General features: G+C 45.6%; 1 protein-coding gene across 1 annotated transcript in view; it reads left to right on the top strand.

Annotated features, from left to right (window-relative positions):
• KDR (kinase insert domain receptor) overlaps positions 1-24,696 on the top strand; it is a 58,218-nt gene that overhangs the window by 6,734 nt on the left and 26,788 nt on the right. Inside the window, exons 3-18 of the mRNA XM_006143686.3 lie at positions 1,657-1,853; positions 5,894-6,024; positions 6,348-6,516; positions 7,066-7,205; positions 8,114-8,291; positions 9,908-10,022; positions 10,108-10,271; positions 14,046-14,199; positions 15,089-15,209; positions 15,744-15,852; positions 16,955-17,296; positions 19,292-19,438; positions 19,773-19,904; positions 23,060-23,166; positions 23,585-23,720; positions 24,208-24,312. Of these exons, the coding sequence (XP_006143748.1) occupies positions 1,657-1,853; positions 5,894-6,024; positions 6,348-6,516; positions 7,066-7,205; positions 8,114-8,291; positions 9,908-10,022; positions 10,108-10,271; positions 14,046-14,199; positions 15,089-15,209; positions 15,744-15,852; positions 16,955-17,296; positions 19,292-19,438; positions 19,773-19,904; positions 23,060-23,166; positions 23,585-23,720; positions 24,208-24,312 (2,447 nt within the window). The remainder of the gene's footprint in view (positions 1-1,656; positions 1,854-5,893; positions 6,025-6,347; positions 6,517-7,065; positions 7,206-8,113; positions 8,292-9,907; positions 10,023-10,107; positions 10,272-14,045; positions 14,200-15,088; positions 15,210-15,743; positions 15,853-16,954; positions 17,297-19,291; positions 19,439-19,772; positions 19,905-23,059; positions 23,167-23,584; positions 23,721-24,207; positions 24,313-24,696) is intronic.

Genomic DNA, 24,696 nt, shown 5'->3' with positions numbered 1-24,696 from the left:
CTTCTTTGCCAAGTAGAGAAGAACTTTCCTGTCCCTACCCCAGGTTGCAGGCTTTAATGTAGTGGTCACGTGTGAGAAACTGGCATGTTTCGGTGGCCAGGGTGAGGCATGGAGGTGTTGTTGCTCTCCGGGAAGCGTGCTGAGGTCCACAAAGAGCCTGGGACAGCTTCCTGCCTTTGCATCACACTTAATGAATGCCAATTGTTCCACAGAATGGCTCGGCTCTGTTTCAGAGTGGGAGGGTATCATCTACCCCAGTCCTCTTATCAAGGGCAGGTCTCCCACATCCAGCCGGGAGGACAAGCACAATAGCAAGTGTTGTTTCTCTAGTTGGGCTAGTTCAAGACACACTTCCCAGTAGGTTTTCTTCTTGCCTACCCTAAAAAAAAAAAAGAAAAAAAAAAGGTTATTTAAAATGCCCAGAGATTCCTCACTCCTTTTTCAAACTCTGCATACACATTTCTTCTAGAAAGGGCATGGAGTGTGTTCAAAGTAATGTCACTGCAACCTCATGGAGATTTCAGGTGTTTTGAGTGAAGGCCAATACGATCACATCCTCCCTGGGGTGCACCGTTTTCCTAGCGGTCTCCAGGAGGAACGGTGTGGTAGAAGCCATCTATGTTTCAGCGCAGTTCTGACGAGATTCTCTGAGGCTCTTTGTTCCACCTCCTGTCTCCCTGTCTCCGCCTTTTACTCCCCAGATGCCCTCTCTGAGCTGGCGCCAGGGCTGCCTTGCTCCTCCTAATCCTGTAGATACGCCCCTAGTAGTGTGTCCGGCTCAGGGCCATTACTGTCAGCATTCCCTCTGCCTGCGGTTCTGTTCCTCCTGACAGTCGATGGCTAGCTCCATCAAGCCCCCTCCCTCTAGAACTTTCCACCCACTTTTTCGCACCTTCTATTAGGGCATCAGGGAAGTCATGACATATTTTTCTATGCAAAAATTACGTCATAACTTTCCAGACAAGCCAATATGTTTCTGGCTGTAGTATGAATTGCCACTTTCTATATAATACATTTTATTTACTTTCAAATGGCTGTCTCCTCCAATTAGAATGAGGTTTAATAAAGGCACCCATTTTGTTTGATTTGTTCACTGCTGTTCCCTAGTTCTTAGCAATGTGTGGTACATGGTAGATGTTCAATAAATATTTGCAGAATGAATGAATGTGTGAATTAATAGAAACCGAAAGAATCTAAGTGACTTTTGAAGCAGAGTCTATGGCTTTGTGTCATGTAGATACAACCTGTCATCCTTGGTAGAAGACTTTGAATCTGTCTGGTGGGTTTATTTAAGTCTGAGAACCAGCCCTGTTTTCTTAGAAACAGCCTTGTGTTAAAAGTTTGCTTCAGGACCAGCAGTTGGCATAATGGTTATGTTGCTGGACTCCCATGTAGTCGACCGCGGTTCGCGTCCCGGACTTGGTGGCTTAAACTCATGCCAGGCATGTGTGCATGCATGCCCAAGATCCCGAGAGGAGAATGGAGGAGAAGGGATTGCGGTGTGGCCATCCCCCCTGGGGGGTGATTTCTCGCTTTCTATCTCTTGGTCTCTCTCTGTTTGTCTGGCGAACGCACATGCCCTATAGCAAAAACCTCTCCAAAAAAAGAAAAAAGTAGTTTACATTAATACTTACCTGGAATTAATTAATGTTCCAGAGGACAGAGGGACTTGGACTGGCTTTGGCCCAACAACCAGAGTGGCTCTGAGGAAAGGGTGGAGGTGACTGAGTGCAGCGATGCCTTCTTCTGTAAGACACTCACAATTCCGAAAGTGATGGGAAATGATACTGGAGCCTACAAGTGCCTCTACCGGGACGTGGACATGGCTGCCATTGTTTACGTCTACGTTCAAGGTAAGTGGTGAGAGAGAATTCATGTCCCACACCGATTTACCAGTTGTAAAACAATGGGTGTGAAGCATGAGTCCAACAAAAGGCTTGCTGTCAAGTCTGTTTGCCAAGCAGAATACATCAAACGCTTCTCTCCTGAGGCTTCCTCCGAGAGGTCAGACTTGCCGATGGGTTCTGGAGCTCAGGCCCCGTTACGTCTCTTGCCCAATTAGTTTGGGTTTGCTCTTTGTTCCTAAGGTACACTTGTGTTCACCACTGGCTGTGGAGACTCCTAAAAAGCCTTCTGATATTTTTTCAGGGGAAAAAAAACCCCTGAAATCTTTGAAATCAAGAAGATTGAGAGGCGAATTATGGAGAGGTTTCTGTGGTGAGATAGGTTATCTGCAGCAGAGTGGGAGATTATCCTGAGAATGCGTAAGGAAACAGCTAAGGTCTCTGGAATGTTTTCGTCCATAGGAATTTTTCTTGTCCTATTTATACTTTATTAAAAATTTCATTCCCATACTCGTGCAAATAAAGGCACTGCTTATAAGGACCCTTTAAGGATAGTTTTTCACTCTTTTGCTTGTGTGGTCTCATGGGGTTTGCAATCTGGGCTTGATACCAGGGAAGCCAGTTTACATCCCGGTAGTGTAAAATATAGTGTTCCATGTATTCAGCATTTATAATAGCAGTTATGTTTTCTTTCTTTCTTTCTTTTTTTTTGTTTGGAGAGGTTTTTGCCATAGGGTACATGTACTCGCCAGAAAGACAGAGAGAGACAGAGAGATAGAAAGTGAGAAATCAACCCCCGGGAGGATGGCCACACCACAATCCCTTCTCCTCCACTGTCCTCTCGGGATCTTGGGCACACATGCACATGCACCCGGTGTGAGTTTTAAGCCACCGGGTCTGGGATGTAAACTGTGGTCGACTACATGGGAGTCCAGCGACATAGCCATTACGCTAACTGCTGGTCCCTCTTTTTGTTTTTTAAAATCTTATTTCACCTTAATTTTTCTGTAAAAACCTGACCTAACTATGAGGTACTTATACTTTTGGGGAATGGAAATGTCGTATCATAATTTACTGGGATAGAATAAATAGTTTTATTTGATTTTTATTCTTTGTCAGTGAAGATTAACTTTCAAAGGCATTTTATTGGGTCGTCAGAAAAGTCATGACGTATCTCTTCTATGTTTTTCTATGCAAAAATGTGTCATGGCTTTTCTGATGACTCAGGAGTTATCCATTTCTATGTCTCTGCATCCCAGAGGACTTGAGGCGGGGGAAGAGGACTTAGGTTTTTTTTTTCTTTTTTTCCCAGAAGCAACTTTTACAGGACAGGAATGTCATCAGCTTTGGGCAACACACAGGTCCTCACTTACATGTGAATAGCGCCCTGTGGTCGGTGTGATGGAACAGGGGAGACCACATGAGAATAACCTCTGTCACTCCTGGGTCTCACGATATTTGACTGAGTTTTGCTCTGGCTAAGCAAGTCCCAGCTAGACTTCTGTACCCTCCTCCTCCCCTCGGCAGGATTTGAAAGAAACGAGGCTCAGATTGTGGAGAATTTCTGGCTCCTTTTGATCTGGCAGTCCTGGGAGATGAGGCTCTCAGAAGATTGCAAGGATTTCCTGCTCTCAGCCTGTCTGGAAATACTGCAAGACATGCCTCTCCCATAATATCTTATTATTTCCTTCTCCCCCAGTCAGGAAACTTGGAGGCATGTGAAAATTCATTTCATAAGTTACAGTAAATATTTTATTTTGAGAGGATGGGTGGTTGTTTGCGTTTCTTCTGTTTACTTCCTTTTTTGGGGGGGATACTGAAATAGAATTGATGTACTAAATAGCTTTCGTCTTACGTCAAAGGGTTAATTTAGCCTCCAAAGGCTTTCTCTGTATTCAAGTTCTTTAGCATTTCATAACATATGGATGAGAGGTGGGCACTTTTTTTTTTTTGGAGAGGTTTTTGGTATACGGCGCGTGTGCTCACCAGAAAGACAGAGAGAGAGACAAGAGAGAAAGAAAGCGAGAAATCACCCCTCAGGGGGATGGCCACGCCACAATCCCTTCTCCTCCGTTCTCCTCTAGGGATCTTGGGCACGCACGCACACGTGCCCAGTGTGAGTTTAAGCCACTGGGTCCGGGCCTCGAACCACAGTCAACTACATGGGAGTCCAGCGACAGAGCCATTACGCTAACTGCTGGTTCTGAGGCGGGCACTATTAAGAAACAGCAATCCCCGTTTGTATCCTACCCGCCTTTGCGTATTACCATTCAATTCTGCTTCCTGCCTAAGCCTCACGTTTTAGGAGTTGAGCTGTCCAAAATGTTGGTCAGAAGTTTAACAATGGAAAAGAAAACATTGAAGTATTCCCTATGGACAGGTCTTTCATGTTCCCCTTTGTCCCCACCTTACTTCCTGTCTTCTGACCCCATTCCCTTCAGCAATGGATGGAGCCAGGAAGTGGGCCCTGGCCTCAGAAGATAATGGCTATGGCATGTGGGGGGCTAGATTGGTGCCTGCTTTTCTGTGCTTTCCAGCTGGGAAGGAAGTCCAGCTTCTGCTGTTGCAGAGAATTAGCTGCCCCTCTCCCCTTTGGTTTAATTAACTCTTTCTTCACTTGAACCGGCCATCACGAAGTGCCCTGAAAAATGTTTGAGCAGGTGTGTTGGGCCCAGCTATATAAAATGTTTCTCTCTGAAATTTCAAACATGGATGCATACCATATCATCTCTGTCTCTGGGAATGGAGCAGAGATATCAACATCGTGTGAGTATTGTTTGAATGACATTAAAATCCTCTAGTTTTCTTCTCAGTCTTTGGCATGGTGGCTTTCAAATTTTTGTTATTGGAGTTTTTTTCATTTTAAATTTTATTGAAGTTTTTGCCATAGGGCTTGCTGGAGAGAGACAGAGGGACAGTGAGAAATCACCCCCTGGGGGTGATGGCCACATCTCCATCCCCCTCTTGGGATTATGGGCACACGTACTCACATGCCTGGCCTGATTTTCAAGCCACCGAGTCTGGGAATCAAACTGTGGTTGACTATTTGGGAGTCCAGCACTTTAACCATCACACCGCCTGCTGACTTCATCATTGAAAATATTAATGACTACTGCATTTTAAACTAAGTGCAGTAACTATTAAACATTATTTTATGAAGAATTGTATCTCTAGTTTTGTCATCTTAAAATGCTCACTTAAAACATTGTCTTGAGTAAGTGAGTTCAAAAATTGTTACTTATTCCTGTTAATGTTGAAGATTCTTTGGGATCCATTAATTTAGTTTCATGGCATTTATATTATTATCTAAAGAGAGAGAACATATTTCTTGTGTATCAGTAAAACTTGTGTATATTTCTAATGTACAGTATACATAGTGTTCAGATTATCTTTAAGTTTTAAAGTAAATATGATCTTTCATTTTGAAGATGAATACAATGATTAGTCTGTTAAAATATGGAATCTATAAAATATATTCTACTTGTTGGAAAACCTTGTGAACAGTGCCAATCTCAATTAAGAGTTTCTTTCAGGACCAGCAGATGGCATAATGGCTACATCTTTGAACTTCCATGTAGTCGACCGTGGTTCAAGTCTCAGACCCAGTGGCTTAAACTCACACCGGGTGTGTGTGTGTGTATGCCCAAGATCTCTAGAGGAAAATGGAGAAGAGATTGCGGTGTCGCCATCCTCCCTGGGGGGGAGTGTGATTTCTCACTTTTTGTCTGTCTCTCTCTCTCTCTGTGTCTTTCTGGTGAGTGCACGCGCCCTATAGCTAAAACCTCTCTTAAAAAAACAAAAACAAAAACAAAACCACAACAGTTTCTTTCAAATTTTCCATGTGTACACATGTGCATACGAGACCCCACGTGTCGCATATCCTAGGAATCAGAAAGCCACCAGCAAGCAAGACTGTGGATGCCCTTGGCCTGTGCAAGGCGTCATTTCCGGTTATGCACTTCTCTGGTTAGAGTTTACAGCATAAACAATGACCAACTTTTCTAGAAAATACCACCAACATGCTAATAAGACTAAATTTCTTTTTCTAGATTACCGCTCTCCATTTATTGCTTCTGTAAGCGACCAACATGGAGTTGTGTACATCACTGAAAACAAAAACAAAACTGTGGTGATTCCATGTCTTGGGTCCGTTTCAAACCTCAACGTGTCCCTTTGTGCAGTAAGTTACGCCTTCCGTAGTCATCGCTTAAGTTTTCCTAGCAGGCTAATGTGGAGATGGGGAGCCTGTGTGTAATACACTCCCCACAGTGAGTTTTAAAGATCCTTCAGGAAGGGTCAAATGGCAATGAATGAAACCCAGTTTGTATTCTAGAGATAAGACGAACTCTTTAGAGATCATCATACATGGCTTTCTCTTTTGGAAAGCACTGGATTACAGTTTGTATTCTAGAGATAAGACGAACTCTTTAGAGATCATCATACATGGCTTTCACTTTTGGAAAGCACTGGATTACATATTTGCTATTTCTTTTTATTACTCAGAGATATCCAGAAAAGAGGTTTGTTCCTGATGGCAACAGAATTTCCTGGGACAGTCAGGAAGGCTTTTCTATTCCCAGCTACATGATCAGCTATGCTGGCATGGTCTTCTGTGAAGCAAAAATTAACGATGAAACTTACCAGTCTATTATGTACATAGTGGTGGTTGTAGGTAAGAGGACGATTTCTTTCCATATCATTCATATCAGACAATAAAAAGTGGTTCCCCCTGGAGAGTGTTAAATTTCCGGAGATTAAGATATAGGGAGAGGATGAAGGGAAATTGAAGAATGTGTTAACTCAGGGTCTGGCTTTGGGTAATTCATCAGGTCAACTCTTCTCTACTGAAATAAGGCCGTGTGCAATTGAGGTTTTCCCCCTTTTTTGCCAAGACCAAGGATGAAAAAAATAATTTGATTCAAGGAGCATGTTTATGAAAAGTCAGTGTTCAGAGCATTGCTTGGTATCTGTTCTTTCAGTTATATCTATTTTATGGAGAGCTCAGCAATTTGATAATGCTGACCCCAGTGGCCTAGGGCTACTAACCACGTGACATTTTACTGCTCATCTGTTCTGTGAGGTCCCTGGAGATTGTGCTTTGTCAATCTCTATAGGTCCGATGTGACCCATTTTCAAGTTGCATCACTTTTGAACAAATTCGTGCCATGTTATGGGTTTGTTTTCCATCTCACTTTCTGTGTTTTTAATCTACTTACTCCAGGTTACAAGATCTATGATGTGGTGTTGAGCCCTCCTCATGGAGTCGAGCTAGCTGTGGGAGAGAAGCTTGTCTTAAACTGTACGGCTAGAACTGAACTGAATGTGGGGATCGACTTCGACTGGGAATCCCCGTCATTGAAGGTGCCCTAACAGTTCAAAGCCAGACTTGTAAATACTTTAGTAATAAGTCTCAATGAAGCTAGCTTGAGAGATAGGGGTCTCTCTGGCCATAACACACACACACACAACACACACACATACACACACACACACATTTTAAGAGAATTACAGAACATAGAGCACTTACAAAGAGATGCAAATACCAGGAGCCTCTGTTCCATTCTGCTGCAATCAGGCTTCGCACACTAGATTTCTCTAGGTAACTGCTTCTTTCCATAGCGTATGATCTCTGTTCCACAACACGCTTGATTTGTGGGTCATCAGAAAAGTCATGACACAGTTTTGCATAGAAAAATATGTCATGACTATTCTGACACTTTTTTTTCCCCCTCTTTTTTTTTTTTTTTGAGAAGTTTCTGCCTTAGGGCACGTGCACGGATGGCCACGCTGCAATCCCCTCTCCTCTATTCTCCTCTCAGGATCTTGGGCATGCATGCACATGCGCCTGGCATGAGTTTAAGCCATCAGGTCCGAGACTTGAACCGCGGTGGACTACATGGGAGTCTGGCGACATAGCCATTACACCAACTGCTGGTCCCACCCACTTTTTCCTTCTAAAGGAACTGGTCTTGAAGAGATGGCCTGAGGTGCCTTCTTACATAGTAGCTATCTTTGCCTGCTTCTTTTCAGTTCCTATCCATCTCCTCCTCATCATGTAGGTTTTAAAAATTCTACTTTAGTTAGTTCCATTTATTTCTCCTGTTGCCAAATGTATTTGTTGACTGTACAATGTTACAAGTTCTGAAGTCCCTGTTATTAGCGTTGAGTCATGCTCACCAAGGGCCAAGACTCAACTTTGTAGGTAACTAGAGTCTACTAGGGAATGTCGCGCCAGGCTTTGGAAGCTCAGTAAGCTCTCTTTTTTTCAGCATCACCATAAGAAAATTGTAAACCGGGACCTAAAAACCCAGCCTGGGAATGAGATGAAGAAATTTTTGAGCACCTTAACTATAGATGTTGTGGCCCGGAGTGACCAGGGATGGTATACCTGTGCAGCATCCAGTGGATTGATGATCAAGAGGAACAGCACGTTTGTCAGAGTCCATGGTAAGCTAGGAGCACCTTGGAATCGTGCTGCCTCGGGAAGTGGGATAATTAAAAATATTTAGATAGAGGCCAGCAGGTGGCATGGTGGTTCAAGTGCTAGATTTCCACATGGCTTACTATAGTTCAAGTCCTAGGCTCAGCAGCTTGAAAGTCACAACGGGCACTTGTGAATGCATGCTCAAAATCTCAGGAAGAGAACAGAGAAGAAGGGACTGTGGCCGTCCCCCAGGGGATGTTTTCTCACTGTCTCTCTCTGTCTTTGTCTGGCAAACACATGTGCTCTATGGAACCTCTCCTCCCCCCAAAAAGAAAGTTAGATCACATGCCTAGTTTGCATGTTCAGAAGGTATTTTTAACCTCCTTAGCATGGGAGGTTCGATGGTGCAAACAGAGGTGAACAGCATAGTTTTGTAGTCCCGGACTTGGGTTAACTTTAAAGATAAAATTAGCTAATACAGTAAGTGCTCACTAAATATTACTTGCTGTAATTGTTGGTACCATTATTATTATTACAGAACTTAGTACAGTGTTATTTTTGAAGGTAATTTAAAATTTTTCATTTTATTGCCAAGACTGAGACCTGCTTGAATAAGTATGAGCTGTACAAATTGGGCAAACCCACATTTAATTGCTTTCTCTGGGACTTGGAGTAAATCACTTTCGTTTTCCATTTACTCTTGTTTGCTCACATGCACGTCTCAGTTCAGATGATAATTGATGTGATACCTTATGTGTGAGCCTTGATAAGGACTTCGGCTTCATGATACAGGAATGTATCAAAGGGTTTTGAGCAGAGACAGACATGCTCTGGTTTATGTTTGTATAGGATTACTGGGTGTGCTATATGGGCTACTTTAGAGAATTAAGGGCAGAAGGAGAGCACCAGTTAGCAGGCTGATTGGCTGATGGAAATAATCCGGGTGAGAGACGATAGGTTACTTGGACAAGGGTAGTGGAGGTGAAGGTGGAGGAATGATCTGAGTCTGGACCTCTTTGAAGGGGAAGTCTATAGGCTCTGCTGCTCCTTTCATTGGCTGTGGCGTGTCAGAGAAAGTGGAAGACGACTTAAGCTTTAGCTTGAGCAACTGAGTAAATGTGGTGTTGTTTACTGGGAAGACTGAAGAGGAGTAAGATCTGGGGCATGTTTATCTGGAGATGCCCATTAAACATCCAAGAAGAGATACTGAATGTCTAAACCTGGCACCCAGAGAAGTCACTTTATTAAGTGAGTGGGTCGGAAGGCTGAGTCCTGGAGCATGTCACCAGATGGAGCAGGGCATATGAAGAGGGTGTCATGAGGGCAGAGAAGAAGAACACCCAGGGGCCCCTGGTGGATCGAGGGACAGCTGCAGAGAGGAGCAAATAGTTAGGTGGAGACTTGAGGAACCAGTAGGCTTGAGGGAGTTCCCTGGTGGGGAGAGCAGCAGCTAATGCAGAAATGGAGGTGCGGAGGATGCAGAGAGGTGACCTGCAGAAAGGAAGCATGGGGAATCGTGAACGTGCAGCTCTTCAGAATCTCAGTCTTTGACTTTTCACTTGAAATGCAAAACTAAAAGACCCAGCCCTTTCCAGTTACGTCGACACATGCGAGCATAATTATTTTTATTTTCTTTCAGAAAAACCTTTTGTTGCTTTTGGTAGTGGCATGGAATCTTTGGTGGAAGCCACAGTGGGAGACCGTGTCAGAATCCCCGTGAAGTACCTTGGCTACCCAACCCCAGAAATCAAATGGTAATGACTAGAAGTGAATGAGAAGCATCGGTTCCCATGAAAGCAAATCCTTCGGCTGTAGTCATTCCCGGGATTGTTTTCACAGGTATAAAAATGGAAGAGCCATTGAGTCCAATCACACAATCAAAGTGGGGCATGTACTGACAATTATGGAAGTAAGTGAAAAAGACGCAGGAAATTATACCATCATCCTCACCAACCCCATTTCAAAGGAGAAGCAGAGCCACATGGTATCTCTGGCTGTGAACGGTGAGTCCATTGGGTTTTCCTTTCTGCCCATGGCTTATTAGCAGCCTGTGATCTGTCTTCCCCAATAGCCAACCCACCAGCCCTGTTTCCTGCTGCTCCAGCCTCTGTATGAGAATGACTCAGGCTGGAGGGTTGCGATGAGGTGTGGGTCAGTGTGCTCCGGCTGTTTTAGCGGCAGAGCCATGTAAGCAAGCTGCTGGGCAGTCAAGGGCAAGATTAGTGCAGACAGTCCACTGGATGGCCAAGTGCTGGGAAATGGGGGTGCTCCAGGATCAGCTGTCACCCTAGGTTGCTAGAACTTGGTGCCTGTGGGATTGCACACCTGGTATGCAGAGGCATGAGATGCTTGGATTTTGCGTGAAGCTTCTAGATTGACGTTAGGGTTGATGTTTCCGTGATGCACACGCAGATTCCAACTGTGAAAGCTTTCACAGGTTGACACTGTTTGCTTGATTGGTATCCTGCTAACATCTTCTTTTTTCTTTCTTTTTTTTTTAGGAGAGGTTTTTGCTATAGGGCACGTGCACTCGCCAGAAAGACAGAGAGAGACAGAGAGATAGAAAGCGAGAAATCACCCCCCAGGGGGGATGGTCATGCCGCAATCTCTTCTCCTCCATTCTCCTCTCGGGATCTTGGGCACACACGTACATGCGCCCAGCGTGAGTTTAAGCCACCGGGTCTGAGACTCGAACCACGGTCGACTACATGGGAGTCCAGCGACATAGTCATTATGCCAACTGCTGGTCCCCAACCTCTGCTTAATTTCCGACTGAGATCCAGGATTTACTCTGAATCTATGCAGGGAAGAGGATTTCGTTGTTGTGGTGGTGGTTGTTTTTTGTTGTTGTTGTTTTAGAGATTTTTGCTATAGGGCATTTGCACTTGCCAGAGAGACAGGAACAGACAGAGACAGAAAGTGAAAATCACCCTCCAGGAGGGATGGCTGTGCCTCAGTTCCTTCTCCTGCATTCTCCTCTTGGGATTTTGGGCATGCACGCACACACACCTGGCATGAATTTCAGGTCACCAGGTCTGGGACACAACTTTGTGGGAGTTTAGTGACTTAACCACTACACCACCTCCTGCTGGCCCTAAGGCAGTACAATTTTGATTTAAGGCTGACTTTAACTTTGTTTTCTCAAACAGAAAGATCTAAAGGAATGTTTACGCTAAAAGGAGAAGGGTGCTTGGTCAGACAGTGTGAGAGGTGCTGAGGTGCTGGCGGGTGGGTTGCTGTATTGCAGAGCTTCTCAGGAGTATTAACGCATGCATGTATGTCGCTGGTTTCCGGTTTGGCCAGAGTGGTCCCCGCCCCCCCCCCCCCCCCCCCACACACCCAAGTAAATCCATGTGTAATTTGTATCTTGCTCCAAACAGCTCAAGAAATGCTTCTCTGGTGTAATTCTTTGTTCTCCCTACTGGCACGGCATGTCAGAACTTCAGGAAATTCTCTTGAGACATCTAGGTGCTTCTCCACGTATCCCGAAACTCCTCTGCTGAGCTTGGCTGCATTTCTTTGTTCAGAGAGTGCTTTCAAAGATGACAGGTTCCAGAAGGGTTGTTTAGGAGCTGTGTGGGGATAGGGGGCTGGGGAGAGGAGAGAATGTGGAAACTGATAAGCAAGATGGAGGAGATGAATGCCTAATCAAGGCAAAAAAACCCCCCCAAAAAACAAAAACAAACAAACAAAAGGACAGTGAAGAACCACATTTCACCCATTCATTAAATCGAATGTAGTTTTTGCGCTATAGACTTTGCAGCTAAAAAAGAGAGAGAGAGAGAAGGGAGACGAGGAAGGAGGAAAGGATGAAGGAAGCAAGAAAGGGGAAGAGAGAGCAGTAAGGGGGTTGAGAGAGCGAGCGAGAGAGAGAGAGAACGAGAAACACAGCTGATGGGGACAGGGACACATTCCCTCAGAGCTACTCCTCCCTTCATATTGTGGTGGCTCTGTGCTTGGATTCAGAAGTCAGGGGCCAGGTCTGTTCTAGTAACTGGGTGAGCTTGGGCGAGTTATTTAACATTTCCATTTCATTTTATTCTTTATGTGTAAAGTAGTTGTAAGGATGAAGTGAATTAGTTCATGAAGAGTACTGACAACACTGTTTGGCCCATAATAAATGTGCTTATTATGTTATTGCAAAGATTTTCTTCCTGTAATCTTGTGTCAGTCTTAGGGATTAGGAGGACAGAGAAAACGGCCTCTACCACGTCCATGTGAGAATCTGAGGACGGAGTTAGGAGACTTGCATCAAGTCGCTCCGCTTCCCAGTACATTCGTATTAGCTTATTGTTAACAAAAAGTTCCTTTCTTTCATGAGAGTGAAAGAGAAAGACAAGCATCCCAGCAGGGTCCCCTACCATGACCCTCGACCTCAGCCCTCCCAGCTGGTCAGGGCCCAGGCGTGAGGACGGAGCATGCTCAGGTCGGCTGAGGGAGACCTGAGACCTCCCGACCTTCTGTGCCCTCTCACCTCGGAGCAGCGTGTTAGCCCGTGTCATTTCGCCAGCCTTTGCCAGCCAGCTAGTCGTCATTATCATGAGTATCTGATATCGCTAGAAGTCAGCTCTCCTAGTTCCAAGTCAAGGCTAGATGTTCTTTGAAAAAGAAAATGGGGACAAAATTATATATATATATATATATATATATATAATTTTAATCACAAGACAAGTACTGTGGGCAGCCATGTACTCTACCATGAATAGCAATACTAAGTTTTAAAGAGGTTTTTGCCTTAGGGTGTGTGCACTTGCTAGAGAGAGAGAGAGAGAAAAATGTGAGAGGGAAAGTGGGAAATCAACCCCCGGGGGATGGCCATACCACAATCCCTTCTCCTCCATTCTCATCCTGGGATCATGGGCACGCACACACACGTCCCCAGTGTGATTTTGAAGCTACTGGATCCGGAACTTGAACCGTGGTAGGCCTCATGGGAGTCCAGCAGCATAACTAGTATGCCATCTGCTGACCTCAAATACCACTTATTTATTTTTTTGGGGGGAGAGGTTTTTGCTATAGGGTGCATGCACTCTCCAGAAAGACAGAGTGAGACAGACAGAAAGTGAGAAATCACCCCCCAGGGGCGATGGCCACACCACAATCCCTTCTCCTCCATTCTCCTCTCGGGATCTTGGGCACGCATGCATATGTGCCTGGCGTGAGTTTAAGCCACTGGGTCCAGGACTCAACCCGAGGTTGACTACATGGGAGTTCAGTGACATAGCCATTATGCCAACTGTTGGTCCTGAATAATAATAATTTTAAAAAGTTGGCTTCAGGGGCCAGCAGGTGGTGTGGTCGTTAAGGTGCTGGGCTCCCACATGGCCCATTGTGGTTCAAATTCCGGGCCTGGTGGTTTGCTTTTTCACTTTCCCTCTCTCTCTCTCTGTCTCTCTTTGGTGAGTGCATGTGCCCTAGAGTAAATTTAAAAAAATAATAATAAATAAAATTAAATAAATAATTTTTAAAGGAATTCCTTTATTTAATATCTATCTATCTATCTATCTATCTATCTATCTATCTATCTATTTATTTATTTATTTAGATTTGACCAGAGAGGGACAGAATGAGAAAGTAAGAGAGAGGGAAAGTGAGAAAGCACGCTTCCAGCTCTGAGACTCCAGGGTTAGCCATGTGGGCATCCAGTGTCCTTAACCACCACGCCACCTGCTGGCTCCTAAACAAATACATTTTTTAAAAGTTGGCTTCAGTTGTTGACGTCATCCACATTCCTCAAGGCCAACAGACAATTCCTAAGTTGTTTCTCCTCTCTCCAGTCCCACCCCAGATTGGGGAGACATCTCTGATCTCTCCCGTGGACTCCTATCAATATGGCAGCACGCAGACGCTCACGTGTACCATCTACGCCATCCCACCCCCGCATCACGTCCGCTGGTACTGGCAGCTGGAAGAGTGTGCCGACAAGCCCAGGTGAGAAGGGCCGCAGGGTCCTTTCCCCTACGACTTGGCGTTTCTGACAGCCACGCCATACCATGACTCCATTCTAAACCGATACCTCTCTCCCTAAGAAAGTCACCCTTCTCGGGGTACTTGTATTCTCCTTCCGTCTCTCTCTGTCTAAGTGTTAGGAGATCTCTTTGCTTGGGGTGCCCCACCTCGAGGTTAGCTGTCTGTCGTCTTAGGTTAGCTCTCACGGATGCTTCTCCGAAAGCAGGCGGTTTGGTCCGTTTGCCAATCGCCCATGTTGGTGTGTTCTCCCGATGCCGGCCAATGGGTGACCAGCACATCGTCGTCCTTATCTGCCAGGAGGTCCATCTCTCAGAGGAAGTGCTGGTGGATGTGAGGCAGAGATAGACCCCGCCCGGCCCTCAGCATCTCGGACGCAGCTTATCACCTCGTAACACAAGTCCAGACATCCTTAGGGAAACAACAACCGCCCCCACCCCCCGCCACCCTAAGCAGTCCTCTTCCTGTTGTTGTTTTTGAAATGGCCACCCCACTCTTTCTTCCCCAGCGGCTGACCATCCCACACACGAAGGCTGCCGCCCCACAGAGATGACATTAAGAAGCCCAATGGCTTCTAAGTGTCCTTGCCTTCCTTTGACCTAAATTGACTTGAATTGTCTTGTCGATCCAATTTATGAATGGAGGCTTGTTCCCAGAATAGCTGCTTCCCTCCTGTATCCTGAACGAATCTACCTGGAACCTCTTCCTGCATTGTGGAAGCCCATTTTTAATTGGCACCCTGGTAGACTGCATTGCAAATGGTTTCCAAGAACATAATAACTAAAGTCTTACTCTTTTTCTTACTATTGATTTGAATGGAGGAGAAAAAAATATCATGACCTCTTTCTCTCAGCCAAACTGCTTTGACAAATCCAAGTTCTTGTGAAGAATGGAGACGTGTGGAGGACTTCCAGGGCGGAAATAAAATCGAAGTCAACAAACATCAGTTTGCCGTAATCGAAGGAAAAAACAAAGTGAGTTCGAAGTTCTTTCATTTAAAAATCCCCTCTGCCTCTTTTTTTTTTTTTCTCTTTCCATCTTTCCAGATGGAAAGCGGATACATGACAACGTGAGGCATATTGAAGATGACTAGACTGGATGATGTAATATTAGCTTATTAAATCAGTTTGAAAACACCATTGACCTTTATCAGTACAATTATTAGTACGATAGCTGAATAGCTTTCAAAAAACGAGAAAACATGCCATTCGATCTCCACATCTATTGTAAGGTACTTCTGACTTTGTAAACATGAGAATGAGAAAAAAAGTGTGCAATGTTACACTAAAACACATCATTAATTGTATGATTTCCAAAGCTTTTTCTGTACAGTGTGGGAGCCACACACCGGCATGTAGTTGCATAAATTTGAGAGTGGTCAGTGCCGTGGTGGGAATAGAGTGGGTGGGTTGTTGCAGTGGTGGAGACTGCTGGGTTTTAATCTGATGTATGTGCACACACACACACCCTGCCTTGTTAACGGCCTGGATGGTTTTTGTTTTTCACAGACTGTCAGTACTCTTGTTATCCAAGCTGCAAACGTGTCCGCTTTGTACAAATGTGAAGCAGTCAACAAAGCTGGAAAAGGAGAGAGAGTTATCTCCTTCCACGTGACCCGTAAGTCCTCCTTTCTGGGTACCCACAAAGTGGGTACCCAACTGTGTCATCCTCGCCATTCATGGGAGTGGCCTGATGTTGCATTGATCATGGGTGCTTTTGTTCATGAACTAAAAGTCCCCAGGCAGGTCCCAGGCTCATAGGAAGTCAGTACATGTGCCTTCGCTGGAGAGGGGACAATGACACACGTGCCTTAAACCTCAGGTTCTGTGTCACAGTTCTGTCTCTGTCATCAGCCTCTGGAGCGCAGTGCCTGGCTTGTCGAGGTTCAGTAAATATCGATGGGCTTGCTGCTGACCTGTGGATGAGGCAGAGTTTTCTTTCCTTTTAAAATTTTATTTTTCTAAATGTACTAGATATTTTAGACACAGTTTTAGAAAGTTTATGTATTGCTTTCTTCCATGAGTGAGAGAGAGAGAGAGACAAAGAGAAACAGAGAACACCCAGCAGAGTCTTGACACAATCCCCCCTCATCTTCAGCCAACCCTAGATCATGGGCACATGCATGCCCCTGTACTCGGGAGATCTCCAGATGCAAACCTGGAACCTTCTCATGTGGGTCAGCTTCGCAGAGGGACCCATTTTACTGCTGTGCTAACATCTGGCTCCCGGTCAGATTTTCTGGAGGCAACACAATAATGAAGGAATAATGCCCTCCTAATCGGCTTTGCCTGTGCATCTCAGTTTATGGATAAGCCTTAGCTCATGGTACTGGAAAGACAGTGAGGTCTAGACTAATTTGTTAGAATAACCGTAGCTTTAATGTCATTGGATGTTGTGTGTTAATGAAGACCAAAGTTTTAAACTTTTATGTTAGGGTCAGATCACTCCTTTGGACTTTTAAAAAGGTCTTAGAAACTGTTCAAAGTGGAGCTGTGGTAAGTTATCTAAGGAATTTATTTACATTCCTAAATACTCCATTTGGGCCAGGTCTTGCACTGCGGTGCCTACGGCATCCCGTTTGGCTGTCTCTGTAGCGCTTCCCTGGGACCGCTGGGCTTCCATACTCTTGTGCTTCAGAGCAGTCCGAGGCAACGACAAGACGGCAGCATGCCACACTGACTTAAGCCAGCACCCTCTAACCGTGGGCTCTACTTTTCAGGCGGTCCAGAAATTACCCTGCAGCCTGACGCCCAGCCAACCGAGCAGGAGAGTGTGTCCCTGTGGTGCACCGCAGACAGGACTATGTTTGAGAACCTCACGTGGTACAAGCTTGGCCCCCAGGCAGTGCCAATCCACGAGGGAGAATTGCCCACACCCCTTTGCAAGAACTTGGATAATCTTTGGAAACCGACTACCAACATGTTCTCTAATCATACAAATGACATTTTGATCATGGAGCTTCAGAATGTGTCCTTGCAGGACCAAGGAGACTACGTCTGCTTTGCTCAAGACAGGAGGACCAAGAAAAGACATTGCGTGGTCAGGCAGCTCACGGTCCTAGGTAGGGCGGCGACTCTGGGTCAGCGTCCAGCGTTATGAAGTAGACTCGTGCATGCTTAGCTTAGTCACCGAGGGTCCTCAAGGCAGGAAGAAGCGATGCATTAAAAAGAGAAATAACATCCTTTCCAACCCTGGTGATAGGCTAACTCAGTGGTGTCTGCCAGGGATGCGCTTGCATGAGGGCACTTTCTGCCTTCGTCTTGGGCATTCGTTTATTTTAGTCGGCACACGTTTGTGGAATGCTTCCCGTGAGCTAACGGCAAAAGTTCCCAGGAGTGAGCAGGATGCAAAGGATGTGCACAGAGGCGACCCTTGGGTAGTCGTGACACAGAGTGGTCTCCACGTCCATGAAGACGGGGCTGTTTCTTCCCTCTGCTCTAGCTCTACTGTTAGAGTATAGTGGGACGTACCAGGTGCTCAGTGAGACACCTGCTGCTGGAACAGTGAGATGCTGGGTTGAGTTTAGGGTGTAGGAGGGTGCTTGAGAGTGCTTCTTCACTCACTGCCTGGAGCTCTGGGTCATCCCAGAGGGTCCAGTCTAGCTGAAGGTCACCGGGCTGGTAATTTTAGTGAACAGAGAGCTCTGGAAGTTTCCCATGGGGGCACTCGGTACACCTTGTCCACCGTGTGCTATAACTAAAGACTCAACAGCCCCGGCTCAGTCTATGGGAAGGTCACACACCTGGGGAGTCTCTGTGCTATCTCCCACCATTTTCTCCTCCTTTTTGTACTCCATTCCAGTTCCCTCGGTACGTGTGTCCCTTATTTTTTACTATTAGGAAGAGGAACTGCCTGGATAACCTTATCTATACCAAGGCTTTAAAGGCATGTCTTCCTCAGATGCCTTGGCATATTTTAAGAGGCGATTTCATATAGACATTAGCATACAATATGGGAGCTTTAAGACTCAGGTGTCGAGTCATGTCCAGGACCCTTCCAATCACACTCCATGCGTGACCACGTATTTTCTGTTGACATCGATAGCTGGCCTGGTTTCAGGCTAATGGGAGAATTCAGAAAGAGATCTGAAGGAGGGCTCCTGCCCTTGCCACATCTGGGACATACATACGCTCAAGCGAGCTGGTTTGCTTCTCTACAAGCTCCGAAGTTATTGTTCTACATTTTGTTCCTGGAAATGAAGCTCAGTTCTGTGCTTACACCCCGTGAAGTGCGCAGTCCAGGTGGTCTCGGTTGGCTGAGTGTTGATGTGGATTCTTTCCGCCTGATTCTTTGGGCGTTCAGTTGATGTGGACAAGGTATTTCCACAGCACTTTGATGGTTTGCAGGAAGAGAGTCCACCGCGAGTTTTGCTGTCCATTCCCACAAACACCCATGGGCTTCGTTTTCTTTGGATCCCTGATTTTCCGTAGGGCATTGTTGTATTGTGTTGTCGTGGAAATAGCACTGCCCTGGTCTTTTAGGGTTACCAGATCCTGTTAGTTAGTCCAACTGGTGACTTAATTATAGGAACTTGGCATGGGGTTTAGTCACCTGAACTGCCGTTATGTCATCTGTAATGTAAGACCAGCGGTTCTATCCTGCCCATCCCATAAGGGCAATAGCGAGTAGCAGAAATAGCATCAATGAGTTTTTGTAAGAATTACCCAGTAAACAAAAGGCATTCTTGGTTAACTTCACTGAAGCTTTCTCAGAGAAATATGGCGGAGTTTTAGGGAATTATTGGCTAGTATTTTCATGGAAAGTTTCCCTCTGGAGAAACTGTGTCTGACTAGAGGGGGGAAAGACTCCATCGAGGCGACTCTCACCTTTTTGTGATGCAGCTGGTTCCCAGCTAGAGTCATGAAGGCATGTTCAAAGACATGCCACCATCCGTCTGATCAGTAACCAGGGGTGCCCTCATCAAGTTCTGTTTTTTAGCTGAGTAAACCAACAAGCTGCTATTTGCTGGGTTTAAACTGTTTACACGTTTCCTGGTCCTGACACCATTCTGAGAGTTCTAACCACGCGTTCTATGGTCTGCTCTTCACGTGCACAGAGCGCATGGCACCGGCGATTACAGGCAACCTGGAGAACCAGACCACAAGCATCGGTGAGACCATCGACGTTTCCTGCATCGCGTCAGGCAATCCTCCGCCACAGATTACCTGGTTTAAAGATAACGAGACGCTTGTGGAAGACTCGGGTGAGTAGAGCTTGCCTTTCCTTTGCTGGTAGCCGACTGTTCCCGGGAGAGTTACCCGAGAGCCCCTACTATTTCTTAATTCATTTTAAGGTAGAAAAAGAGCCACGTTAGTACCCATCTGGCTCATTTCATAAACTCAGAACCAGGCTATCTGGAGCCATGTGGAATTCCCACGAGCACCTCGGGGAACACCGGCCCACAGCTGACCCTCTGTGACTCTTTGGAGTTACGGCCTAGCCTAAGACCAAGGGCAGCATTTGTATTTTGAAACATTTCCCAGAAACCTTCCCAGCTCGCATCCTCATGCATGAGAACCCTTTTCCTCCTCTCTCAGGCATCGTGTTGAAAGATGGAAACCGGAACCTAACCATCCGCAGGGTGAGGAAGGAGGACGAGGGCCTTTACACCTGCCAGGCATGCAGTGCTCTGGGCTGTGCGACTGTGGAGGCGTTTTTCGTGATAGAAGGTCAGTGGGAGGTAATGGACACGGGTGGTTTTGAAAGATGAGCTTGGCTCTTACTTATGATGGTACACTTTGGGTGGGCTGATCAGAGGTGAGTTTTATTGTTCTTTGTATTTCACAGGGTTTTGTTTTTTTTTTTCCCCAACTTGTATGTATTGTTTTAACCAGAAGGGTAATTAATGTTGGCTTAATTCTGTTTGCACATTTCCCATCTCTGTAGTTCTCACTGTAGAAAACGTCTTAGCCAGGCCGGGATGAATATCCTCTTCTCCCTGATTCTGTCTTTGTTTGAACGGCTCAAGTAACTTACAGAAAAGAGAGCCAGCAGGTCGTGTGGATGTTAAGGTGCTGGATCCCACATGGCCAGCTTTGCAGTTCGAATCCCAGAACCAGCGACTTGAGAAGCACACCAGGCATGTGTGTGTGTGTAGGCCAGATCATGAGGACGAATAGAGGAGAAAGGATTGTGGCATGGCCATCCCCCCTGGGGCGGTAGTTTCTCACTTTCCCTATTTCTCTTATCAGTCTCTCTGGCAAATACACTACAGCAAAAACGTAAAGGGAAAAAGAAGGAAAAGAGAGAGAGAAAAAAAAGAAATGATGGATCTACATATATTTGAAAAAACACTAAAAGGTCCAGGCTACTCAGGAAGTCTCAAGGAATCAGAGTTTTTTTGGACTAAGATAATTAAGGTTCACAATAGATCATTGCACTTCGGAAACAGAAAACGTGGGGCTCTTATCTAAATCGAAAAGGGAACTTGTGTGTATGTACATATGAGTGAGATGAAAGCTGGCATTTTCTCCGATAGGAACAGTAACTTGTGATAGGGTATTTTAGCATGAGGAGTGTAGTCCTATGTCTTTTTCTCTGGCAGAACAGGGAAGCTGTATTGTGTGGGTGAAGGAAGGGCTTTCAAGGGGAAGAGAAGGCAGGTGACAGACGGGGGAACTGACGGATTTCTGTGAACTCCTCCTCAGTCGTCTCTCCAAGTCGGGTTTTGGTCCCTTTAAGCCATTGGGTCTGTGTCTCCACGTCTCGATACACTGACATGCTTTCGGATCTGTAGGCGCATTGCCGTTTCCACAGCTGCACTTGCCCACGAAGATTTTCAAGGACATGGTGGTTCTGTCCCTTCTAGAGTGGGCCACGTGCTGGGGCAAATCCTAGGGAGGACTTCCTCTTTCTCTCTGATGCTCTGCGTCACCTCTGTTAACTATGTGCAGCTGGTTAAGGGTGCCTAACGAGGTCCCACGGGTGCCAAGATCAGAGTTAACTTCTCCCTTGGAGAGAAGACTCCTGTGAGGTTCCCAAATATCAGCGTGGGAGTGTTGACACACCAGCTGACACAGACAACTGCATCTTTGAACTCTCTCCTCCCTGTGTACAAATCTGTGTGTAAATGGAGGAGTACTTCACGGGGCCAAACAGACACAAAATCGACTCGCAGTCATACTTGGTGTTTGGCTCTCAACTGGTAACTCGTATTTTGCTAACTAATTAATTACTTGTCTTCTGGCTTCTGGAGCTTGCCATGGGTCCTTCTCACAGCTTGTGGCCTGGTTTGATCCACACACTGCACTCTTTCAATGAGAGACCACAGTGGTAATTGCTTCCTTATCACCCCATTTATATATATATATGTATATATATATATATACATATATATATATAATTATTGATTTGATTTTATTTATTTGTTGATCATACGTAGCTGAAAGCCTCCTTCTGTATTTCATTTCTCCCACTCTGAGTTGTCCTCTGAAACCCTGAGCAGCTGGAGCTTTCCTTGAAGTCCCCTGGCTTTTCCTCTGTCTTTCCCTTCTAGGAGGTCTTAAATCCTATTGCCAAGGCCGTGTGGGATGTGCTCCCCTCTGCTCCCTTTTTTCCCCCCTTTGGGCTCCCACCTCACAAGGACAGGATAGTGTGGTGATTAACGCCTGTTGAACAGATCTTAGTTAATCCTTTCTTTCTTTCTTTCTTTCTTTCTTTCTTTCTTTCTTTCTTTCTTTCTTTCTTTCTTTCTCTCTTTCTCTCTTTCTTTCTTTTTTGCCAGAAGGTATGTGTGCTTGTCAGAGAGAGACTGAGATTCAGAGAGAAAGGGAGAGGGAAGAAGCACTCCACAGTGGGCATGATCATGTCCCAAACACTCCTTTCCATCCCGTCAGGATTTGGGGCATGCATCCGTACACATGTGGTGTGCTTTTCAAGCTGCCTGGTTGGGCATTCAAACTGCATATGGTTGGACACGCAGGCTCTTTCTGTCTTTACCACGGGGCTGTGGGCCAGTCCCCTTGTTAACCTCTTGACTGAGCTGCTGCCTGTGTGCCCTTGCTCAAGTGACTTAACCAATCTCACACCTTTTTTCTTATCTGAAAACTGAGGCTTATTGAGAGCTCAAAGCGAGAGATGAAAAATAACATATTGGCAGCAGTGAGTGCAGGGTAGGTGTGTGCGCGTGCTGGCTCTCTGGTCAAAGGACTTCATTTATGTCTCTACTTGATTTCTTAAATGATCTTCATCAGACTTTGCACAGCTCGACACACTGACCGTCAGTGTAAGATCAGACTTCTGTGTTCCCCAGAACTCGATCTGCCCTTTAAAGACTGTGCTTTCTCCATACACTTTCTATATTTGTCTTTGAGACGTTAATACGAATATCTTTAGTTTCTTTGGAATTTTATTGCTGGAAGTTTTCAGGAATGGTGTTTTGCAAACTTTAAAGTTTCCATCAAGAATGAGGCAGAGTCCATTCAAGTTAGGGCATGTGACTACATCTTGTACATTTTTTTTTTTTTTAATTATTGCTATAGGGGATGTGTGCTTGTGGGAGACAGAGACAGAGATAGGGAAAGTGAGAATGCTCCCTATGGGGGTGGGAGGATGTCCACTCCACAATCCCTTCTCTTCCACTCTCCTCTCGGGATTGTGGCTCACGTGCACACATGCCTGGTGTGTTTTTCAAGCCACTAGGTCCAGTACTGGAACCGCGTAGTCGGCCATGTGGAATTCAGCCACCTTGATCCCCATCCCATCTGCCGGCCTATATGTATTTAAGTTGGTGATTTTGAGATCTTGCTTTTGTGTTCAACTTTGTCATTGTATATCAAAAGGTATGGATTTCCATCTGTTGATACTCATTCAGTCGTCTTTCCAGGAGCCCAGGAAAAGACAAACTTGGAAGTCATTATTCTAGCAGGCACAGCGGTGATTGCCATGTTCTTCTGGCTCCTTCTTGTCATCGTCCTACGGACCGTTAAGCGGGTAACAGAATAATTTTCCTTCCATCCCCTGCACTCTGATTTCATGATTAATGAAAGCTGACTGCTGTCCTTTGAGCTGTTCTTCCCATTGTTGTTGGCTCAATGGGTGCATTTTTATTTCAATACAATAACATTCTTGCCCATTTTCTTCTGCTGGACCACTAGGCTTTAATTGCTAGAAGCCACTAGGGAGGAAGAAGGCTTGGACTGTCTAGTGTAATTACGCTTCAAAACTTGGTTCTGAGCTCATTTGGGAGATAAGGGGACACTGGAAGCGGGGTTATAATAGGACGGCGCTCAGACTCCACAAGTTTCATTGGGAAAGGAGAGTGCAGGAGGGAGGATCCCATACACAATAACAAGCACACACAACAACAGCCAACCGCAGGCTGAATGTGACTGGAAGGACTGCTTTGCAGGCCAATGGCGGGGAACTGAAGACGGGCTACTTGTCCATCGTCATGGACCCCGACGAGCTGCCCCTGGACGAGCGCTGCGAGCGCCTGCCGTACGACGCCAGCAGATGGGAGTTCCCCAGAGACCGACTGAAACTCGGTGCGTCTTCCATTGACATGAACTTGCTGTTGGGTTTCCTAGGCCATCTCTTCCTCCTTTAGGATGACATCCTGTCGGATGTTAGATTTCAGTTCAGAAATATTAATTCCATCTGTTGAATTTGGGCAAGCATCCATTTTGCCACTTAGAAGTAAGGTCCCTGTATAATCATCCAAAGCAGCGTGTTTGGAGAGCAAAAGGGGATTACTAAATAGTTTAGACAGGACAACGCAGTGAACCAAATTGTCTATGTTAAACTGGGATGTGTGGAGGCCAGACCCAGGCTCTTAAATGCCGGCCCCACATGAAAGGTCCGAGTTTTCTTCCATCGACTAGATGCATATACCTGCCTCAGACTGGCTGGGGCCGGGACTGGATCAGTGCATGAAGACCCTCTCTCTCTCCTGTTCTCTCATGGAAGAGAGAAACATTATTTTGGCGGTACAATAATCCAAGTCTTCGCTCCTGTTGCCATTATTGACTTTAGGTAAGCCTCTTGGCAGGGGTGCCTTTGGCCAAGTGATTGAAGCCGACGCCTTTGGAATTGACAAGACAGCAACTTGCAAGACAGTGGCTGTCAAAATGTTGAAAGGTAAAAGCAAAATGATATGGTGACGTCTCTCTGTGTGTGTTTTATCCAGTCTAAACATGGTGTAAAGCTTCTGTCTGTGCTTAGGTGACCTCCAGTCATGCATGCAGCAGCCTATATAGTATCTTACGTTAGTTGGTGGAAGGTTCCTCCTTTGTAGCCCCCTGCCAGGGTGCATGGGATGACCAGCCAAGTTGGGGATGGGTTCCATCTGCCTTACCTGGAAACCTTGGTGCAGGGCTGAGCTTGCACCATCGGGCTCAGTGGTCCTTGTTACAGAAAAAAAAAAAAAAAAGTAAAATTGTTTCTTAATATATTATGGTGTAAGATAATCATGGACCATCTGGGAATATCAGAAGGAACTTGGTATAATAAGTAAAAATAGTA

This window comes from Tupaia chinensis, unplaced genomic scaffold (assembly GCF_000334495.1).
Source record: "Tupaia chinensis unplaced genomic scaffold, TupChi_1.0 Scaffold000102_1, whole genome shotgun sequence".
NCBI classification, from domain to species: Eukaryota; Metazoa; Chordata; class Mammalia; order Scandentia; family Tupaiidae; genus Tupaia; species Tupaia belangeri.
Note: the sequence above shows the minus strand (reverse complement) of the source record. Positions and strands in the feature narration are given on the sequence as shown.